The sequence below is a fragment of the Crocodylus porosus genome, unplaced genomic scaffold, assembly GCF_001723895.1.
Source record: "Crocodylus porosus isolate Cpor-Errol unplaced genomic scaffold, CroPor_comp1, whole genome shotgun sequence".
Lineage (NCBI taxonomy): Eukaryota > Metazoa > Chordata > Crocodylia > Crocodylidae > Crocodylus > Crocodylus porosus.
In genome coordinates this window covers 185,529,975-185,538,533 of record NW_017728906.1, presented here as the reverse complement: position 1 = coordinate 185,538,533, position 8,559 = coordinate 185,529,975, and the positions used below count along the sequence as shown (strand labels likewise).

Here is an 8,559-nt window from a genome sequence, read left to right as displayed (position 1 = left end):
CTGGTCCCCCCTAGTGAGTTTATAGACAGTCACCAGGTCCCCCCTCAGCCTTCTCTTGTGAAGCTGAACGGGTTCAGGTCCCGCAGTCTCTCATTGTAGGGTCTGCCTTGTTGCCCCGGATCATGCAGGTGGCCCTCCTCTGGACCCTCTCAATGTTGTCCACATCCCTCCTGAAGTGGGGTGCACAGAACTGGACACAAATGACATGATATGTTTGGATTTGTGCAACACACTTAACTTGGGATTTAGACATCATTTTGATTAATAAACTAAAATATATATAACCAGGGTGCCGTACATTAAATCTGACTTTTTGATAATCTCAGAATGTAATTGTGTGGGGAAACCTCATCAAGATAGCATCTTTCTAGCAGGATCTTGCAGGTATGGATTCTTGTTCCTATACATACTGAACTTTATCCTAGAAGAAGATACAGTTATTACTGAAAGTCTGCAGGTTACCCAAAGATTGGGAAAGAAGGCAGATCATGATTGGGATTATTTGGTAAACTGAGAACAACAAACGTTTTAGATTTTAATATACTTAAATGTAAAGTCATACATCTAGGAACAAATTATGTTAGGCCAGGCTTTCAATGTGGGGATCTCTATCCTGGGAAGCAGTCAGTCTAAAAAAGAAAAAAGATGGTCAGGCCATGGTAGATTCAGTAGAACCTGGATAATTAATAAGCCCTATAAAGAGCTTATAAAGCAACTTGGAGGTATATACAGCTGAGCATAGAGCTTCATTGAACTGCTGAGATGCTCCAACTGACAGCTGTAACTTGTACTTCAAATGGCACTGCTTTTCAGTCAGTTTTGTAGAACCACTGCAGTACTCCAGGTGAGTGGAAAAGTGGCACCCTGTGATGAAGTAAGTCACAGTGAATAGTTGCAACAATTTGTCCTTCACTGTACAATCTCCTGAAAATTTAAATGTGTTATGAACTATCCAGGTATGAATCATCTGGGTTCTACTGAAATCAGATGACTCTGAGTTCATAGTGTGAAGAGATAATGTGTTATTTGCATGTGCAAATGGGGCAATTAAAACTTGTAGCAATTGCGAGAGGTCCTGGATGATTGGAAAAGGGCAAATATAGTGCCCATCTTTTGCGAGAGTTTTGGTTAGATATTAGGAAATCTTTTTCACAAGGATAGTAGTAAAGAACTGGAACAGGTTACCCAGAGACACCTGGAATCTCCATCCTTGGAGGTTTTTAAGACCCGGCTATCCAAAGCCTTGGCTAGGATGATATAGTTCAGAATAGTCCTGCTTTGAGCAGGGGGTTGGACTAGAGGAATGGTTTTTGGCCTGTTTTCATTTGCAGACCCCTAAAAAATTTTTGAATGGAGGTGCCAGACCCATTTAGAAATTTTGAAAGGAGGTGCAGACCCCTTTGAATTGTAAGTGTAGGTATTCACATACTTTTGATTTATCACAGTCATCTTTTGCAGACCCCTTAGACATTGTCTGTGAATCCCCAGGGGTTCATGGACCACAGGTTGAGAATCACTGTACTAGATGACCTTCTGAGGTCCATTCCAACCCTAATTTTCTCTGATTCTGTGAATACTGAGCTTGAGTAGAGGGGTTATTGTCTCTGAATTAGCCTGTGATACAGCTACTGCTAGAACACTGGCTCCCAGTACTCATATCAAGAATTCAAGAAAGATGTCATAAAATGGGAGAGATTTTGGAGATCAAAGCTCAGGTTTCTATCCTCTTACTCCCTCTGTTTTGCTTAATAGAAACTGTAGACAGCTGACTTGATTACAGTCCATGTATCTACATATGGATTAGAAAAACGATAGCAGTCTCAGTCTAGCACACAAAGGTATACTGAGAACCAGAGACACGTTCGGACTAGAAATAAGGTGCAAGCTTGTAGGTGGGTATTAGTTAACCATTGATACAATTAACTAGGGGTTTTACCAGATTTTTCTGGAAACTTCTAAGTTAAGATTGGATTTAGTTTTTTCTTTTAAAAGAAATACCCCATTTCAAACAAATTCATTTAAGGAAAGTCTGTGGCCTGTGTTACATAGGAGGTCAGACTGTACTATCCAGTGGTTCCTTCTGGCTTGAATTTATGAATTTCATTTGAAGCAGAACCTTTTAAAATTCAGGGTGGTGGCTCAGCAGTGTACCATACGCACCTTAACACTTCATTATAAGAAAGTTGAAACATCACATCTCTGTCCTCTTAATAAATATATATATATTTTTTTTAAATTCAGGTAAGCCTGACTCTCCTGGTGAAGAAACTTCTTTCTTTGGAACTGAGGGGGAGCTAACGTCTAATGTGTGCAGCCATGAATCTCTTAATGAAGAAAGAGACTTATTCAGAGTCCTAGCAAGCTCCAAAGAACAAAGCTCTAATGACAGCTTAAGACAAAGTGAGCCATCAAGTAGCTCATGGCATGAACTGCAGATGGTGGATGCTGAAAGTTTGTGTGACCCAGGTGAGAGAATCTATCTTTTTTTTTAAAGATCTATGTAATTGTTCAGTGTTATTAGTTAGATGGCTTTTATCTGTTTTGTCTGGCCTGATTTGTTCAAGGCTGTAAGTGGTTTGGTTTTGTTATAAAAGGGTATTTCAAGTTGGAAAGAATGAACTAATTCATCTAAAATGTACTAACAATTTTTACTCTAGACTAGAGAGACAGAACATGGCACATCAAATCCCTATTGTCTGTTTGTGTTAATGTAAATGCAGGGATGTGATCATTCTGTTTTAGTAACCTGGGCAGTCTTGCTGTGTATTAGGGCAGCATTTCTAAACCACTGGGTCATGACCCAAAAGTGGGTCGCAAGAATATATGAAAGGGTCACAAACAAATTTTAAAAATGGATCATGTTTTTGCATACTTTTTTTTTTTTTTTTTTTAAATAGCTGCTGGTGTTTCATCATATGTTAACACTGTACATACTAATAAACAGGGATCTAGGTTTTTTGTTTGCCATGGAAGAATGATGATTTTCTCCTTTTTTAAAAGGAGAAAATCACAGATTTTCTCTCTCTTAGAGGAGAAAAACATGGGATACTGCACGTTTCCCCTTGCAGGCTTACAGAGTTCCAGCCTGCAAGGGGCTGCTTGGGGCTGGCGGGGAGCGGGAGGAGGGTGATCAGGCATGTGGTGCTACGTGCATGTGTACACAGGTACATAGCAGCCAGGCAGCATGGAAAACAGCTCCTGCAGCCCCCTGCATGTAAGTCTATGGGGCAAAGGGGAGGCGGGGCACAGGTGGGTGGAGTGGAGCAGCACAACTTGTTGCTGCCTCCACCAGAACCGCCGTACCTCCAACAGTGCGAGGAGTAACAGATTGGAGTGGGGAGGGGGCACTACCCTAACCTCCTCTGCCACCAGCCACTCGTGTGCAAAGCCGTAGCTCTACCCCACTGCCATGGCCCGGCAGCCTCTGCTGCTCCCCTCAGGTCTACAGCTCTATCGTGGAGGGGAGGTAGTGTGGTAGGTAGTGCGAGTGGCCTGAGGGGGAGCAGTGGTGGTGATTGCAACCAGGCCGTGGCAGTGGGGTAGAGCCATGGCCTGGCACACGAGCAGCTGATGGCAGGAAGAGGTGGGGGCAACGGCACCCCACCATCCATTGTCCGTTACTTCTTATGCTGTTAGTGATGTGGCTGATGCAGGGCTTTGGCAGTGGTGGCAGCAGCAATGAGTCTTGCCACCCTGCTCTGCCCTGGGCTGGGTTCTGCCTGCTGGGCCGCAGAGGCAGCTCCTGCATGTGCTTGTCCAGTCAGGCTGCAGCCCCATGCCTGCAGAGGGTGCAGTAATCTGGGAAGGCATGTGCCCCCCCATGCCTTAGACACTCATCCTTTGCCCTGCATACCTGGAGGTCTGGGGGCAGGGGGCAGCAGGTCAGGAGTGAGGGGCACCAGCAGGGCTGGGGGGTGGGGGGGAGGCTGTGGGTTGAGTGTGAGGGACGCTGACGGCCAGGGTCCCGTTTTCTACTTAAACTATTTACTGGGTCAGGACTGGCCATCAGTGTTTACAAATGGGTCCTGGTACAACAAAGGTTAAGAACCACCATACTGGGTGACATTGCAATGAGAAACAAGCATAAGAATTGCATTATTAACTCTAACTTTTTGTTAAAGAAAATAAAAGTAAAACCAAATAGTAGTTAGTTCAATCCTTGTTTCTCCTGTTGGTCTCTCTATGGAGGGCTTTGGAGATCGCACCATTGAGAGTGGGACTGCCAGTGGAGAACACAAAATTACTCTGTCCCCGAATCAGCAGAGGGTTTTTTTGTGAATTGGATAGAACAGGGGTGGACAATTACTTTGACTGAAGGGCCACTTAGTGTTATGGTGAACTATTGCGGGCCACAAGGGTAGTCTCACCCTTCAACAGGTGCCCTGCCGTTTGGTCACCATGTTGGGACTTGAAATCCTGCCCCCAAAAACCCTGACCCTTGCCACTGGAAGTCCCTCCCCTTGCCCCAGGAGTACTCCTTTTGGGAGGTGGGGGTTATGATCTTCCAACTAGAAAAAAACTAAATTTGTATATTGAAAATTACACATTTAAAATAACATATTTTATTTCAAAAAATATTTTTGTCTCAATTTGTGTGTGTTGTGTATCTAGAGGTGATTGTATAATAGCTCAAAATAAAGTCTTATTCTTGTAAATGGACGGGGTGGGCAGGGCACGTGGAGGAGTGTGGGGAGTATGGGTGGGTAGGTCAGGGTTTTTTTGGGTTGCTGTGTCAGGGGGAGGGGTATGTGTGGGTGCATGGGTATGGGGTTTATGGGGGGCTGCTTGCATGTCCAGGAACCCTGCGAGCTGACCCAGCCGGATGGCATGGGACTCACCATGGCTTCTGGCACACAATTGGGCTAGGTTGGCTCTGTGCAGGTCCCGGTGTTACAGCCAGGAATCATGTGCTGCAGGGCTGATCCAGCTGTCTCTCTGCCATGCTGCATGGGTCCTGGCGTTGCAGCTAGAAACTGTGGTGCCTGGAGGCAAGGGGATGGGACGGGACAGGTCGGCACAGTGCCAGGACGTGCTTGGCTGGCTCCATGCCGCACAGCACATTTCCCTACTGCAACGCCAGGATCCGCATGGAGCTAGCCTGGCCCATCCTGTTTTGGCCTTATGACATGGGAACTGAGGGAACCAAGTGCTGGTGGCTCAGGCCAGCCAGCTTTGTGCTGCACTATGAGGGTTCTGGCATTGCAGCCGGGAGCCCCAGTGCTTGTCATAGAGCTGGCTGGCTCAGCTGGGCAGCTCCCACCAGCACACAGTTCCTGGTTGCAACACTGGGACCACAGAACGCAGCAGAAGCCAAGCTGGCCCCTGCGGATCCCAGCTGGCTCCTGCTGCTGCCAGCCCTGGCCCTGGGTCCCTGTGCTCCCACCTGCTGCCATTTCCTACTCCTTTCCCTGCCACCACTGCCTTTCTCCTGCTGCTTTCCTTCCTTCCCCACCCACCATCACCGCCCCACCCTGACTGCCCACCTACCTGCCACTTGGGCAGCGCATGGTTCCCAGCTGCAGGGCTGGGATCCTACAGTGCAGCAGGAACCAGTTGGGAGCCACATGGTATGCCGGCATCCTCCCTCCACCCCCTCCGCCTGTTCTTATCTGAGTTTCCCTCAGGTGAACGGAGACGGAGAACAGCCCCAGGTTCACCAGGCCAGAATCTTCTGCTAGGCAGAAGCTTCCAGTGGGCAGGTTGGGGGCAGGCGGCATGCCTTGGTGCTGCTGCTGCTGCCTGCCTCCAGCTTCTCCAGGGTCCTGCTGTCATTGGTGCCTTGTCATCTTTGACAGGCAGCCTTGGGAAGATGATAATTTTCTAACTTTTTTAATGTCCCCACAAGTCAGGTAGAATGGTCTAGCGGGCTGAATCTGGCCCACAGGCTGTATTTTGCCTGCCCTTTAGATGGAACAGGTAATTCAGCATAAAATGAGCCACTGAATTTTTTGTTTAAGGGCTGGTGAATACTATTTTGTATGTTATAGATAAAGCAGATGGTTTATAAATGGGGCTGGGCAAGCAGTCTTAAATAAAATCTGCATGCCCAAAGAAAATATTGTCCAGTTACTAAAAAGCCTTTACAGTATTTATCTCAAAATGGACAAATTATTGATTCTCAAATCTTAACGCCCACATTTTCTCTTTGCTTACCAAAATTTAGCTTACTATGTACTTTTAAATGTAAGATGCCCTTGAATTTAAGGTTCATCCAAACTTTCTGACTCCAAATGTAAGAAAAAAAAATAAAACGGCAAATAAGGACACACGTACACAGTTATAATCTCCATAGTACACGGATGTCAAGCGTAAGGTGTGGGCTGGATCCAGCCTGTGGAGCCATTTGATCCAGCCCATGAGTTACTGGCCCAGCCCCACGTGCTGATCCTGGCTCTGTATGCAACTTGCAGGAGACAGGCTGGACCTGGCACTGCATACACTGCAGGCAGTACAGAGGGTTGGTCTGGGGCATGCAGCCTCTGTCCCGGACCCCCTGTGCCATGTTTACCACTGGGTCCAGACCATGCATCATGGGCAAGGCGCCCCCCATGGGCAGTGCGAACTCCACAGGGCTGGAGCGGTCATGCATGCTGCATGCAGGGGGAGGCCAGCACAAAGCACGCGCTCTTTGCAGCACCTGCCAGACCTGAAGGAGGTCCAGGGCACATGCTGAATGTGACACCCCGGGACTAACACCCTGTGCTACCTGCAGCACCAGATCCAGTGGTTGAGAAGGCAAGCATGCTGCAAGGATTCCAAGCTATAAAAGCTTAGCATTGTTTAAGCAAAAAACATTCTAGTGCTCACCTTCCCCTATGGCCAGGGAACGGCTTTGGCTTCAATTTTCTTTGCAGTGGCCAGCATAACAATGCTTTTAGACATTCTCACTTTAATTCTGTACTTTGGCCTCTACACCTCCCTGCTAGTCAGTCCCATTTTCTGTTGCTTGTAGGTTCTCCCATTGCATTTAGCATCCTTTGTGATGCACATATTCATTAAGGCAAGCATGTACCCCCTTCCCAACCATTTTTTCCTTCTTTGGGTATCCTTTGCCCCAAAGATTTTCTTATTGAAGGTATTTTCTTTTATAACATATCCAAGGCCTTCAAGCTATATGAAAAATAGCGTGGACTGGAAGTAGCTGTATGAGAGAGTGGTTATTTTTTAAACTCTTGTTTCCTCTTAGTGGGCTAAACATTGTTTGTACCTTAAATGCTTGAGATGCCAAGCTTTGACATATAGTTGCAAATGCTGTAGTGTCAAAGACTTCTTTGTCTAAACCTTCAATGTTTCCCAGTATCTGTTATGCAAAGAGAGAAACAGATTATTTATGTATAATACAGTTAAGGTCATTTGATGCTACGTCTAATTTCTAATGTATGAAGCCACTGCAGTGACATTTATGTTAGCTAGGGAAGAGTTATCTGGCAAGACTTATGCAACTTTCCAGAAAGAGAATCAGCCCTCCAAAGACTAATAAAGAAGTTATTATCCATTCTTCTTACTGATTAGTTAAAGAATTTAAGAATTATATTAGAAAGGTTATTTTGAGAACTGAATTACTGATATAAAAGGTAAGATTTTGGACGTCAAATTTCAGTCCTTAATAAATCTGACTTTTCATCAAGACAGTGTCTCAAAAAATGGATTGAGGGACAAGTAGTTAAAAAAGATACCCAACCATTAAACATGTCTCAAGAATGTTCTGACTCACTCCCCACCCGCCTCCCAAAAGACCATTTCAGCACATGCAGCATACTCCTAAATATGCTATATAACTTCAGCTCCTAAGACCAGTCTGCAGAGGCTCCTAGCCAGTGAGAGAAGATAACAACTATTATCAAATCCAGCCAACCGACCATGAAAAAAGGAGTATTTTCTTCTTTCCAGGGAGAAATGAAGTTATAACAGCACTCTTGAGTGGCACAACATGCTCTCTCCGCTTTGTCTTATTCTTAACAGTGCCCCAAACCTGGTGCAGACCCTGCCAGCTGTAAGCCTGCAAAAATGGCAGCCAGCCCCAAATCGGCAGCCACCTGCCTCTTCAATTTCAGTAGGTCCCTACTTAGAAAATCTTTCTGTTAGGAGCTGGGTATACATTAAAGTATTTCATGGGCCAAGCTGTTTTTCTTTAATATATTTTTTGCTTTGATGACAGAAAGCAGAGACTTCCTGGAATTTCTTTAATTAGCCTAGACACCTAATTTAATAAGTGATCAAAATTACAATTTCTAGGCATCATAAGAATAAAAATAATTGTATCTTTTAAATTTTAATTTAAGGTGCAAGTTTAAGGTGTAATAACCTTAATAACTTTATTAATAATCTTTTAATTACGACTGAAGTTCCCCCGCACATGTACACATGGATATACATGTATATATAAGATACAGTTACAGCTTAACTGCATGTACATTTAAACTAAATATTCAGTTATAGAAATATTTAAGGAGCTTTTCCTTCTCTGTCTGCTACTATATTCCTTACCCTATGATGGCTTTTTTGAACAGGTTTCCAGGGGTAACTATTTGCCCTGACCTTTGGAAGTAATTTGGCCCC

General features: G+C 45.0%; 1 protein-coding gene and 1 long non-coding RNA gene across 5 annotated transcripts in view; one reads left to right on the top strand and one right to left on the bottom strand.

Moving 5' to 3' along the window:
• CEP295 (centrosomal protein 295) overlaps window positions 1-8,559 on the top strand; it is a 71,794-nt gene that overhangs the window by 37,669 nt on the left and 25,566 nt on the right. For all 4 annotated transcript variants that reach the window (XM_019530340.1, XM_019530339.1, XM_019530342.1 and 1 more), the window contains one exon: window positions 2,242-2,466. In XM_019530340.1, the coding sequence (XP_019385885.1) occupies window positions 2,242-2,466 (225 nt within the window). The remainder of the gene's footprint in view (window positions 1-2,241; window positions 2,467-8,559) is intronic.
• Window positions 1-8,559, bottom strand: part of LOC109306777 — a 12,581-nt gene that overhangs the window by 1,747 nt on the left and 2,275 nt on the right. Inside the window, exon 2 of the long non-coding RNA XR_002100104.1 lies at window positions 445-451. This is a non-coding gene — a long non-coding RNA (uncharacterized LOC109306777). The remainder of the gene's footprint in view (window positions 1-444; window positions 452-8,559) is intronic.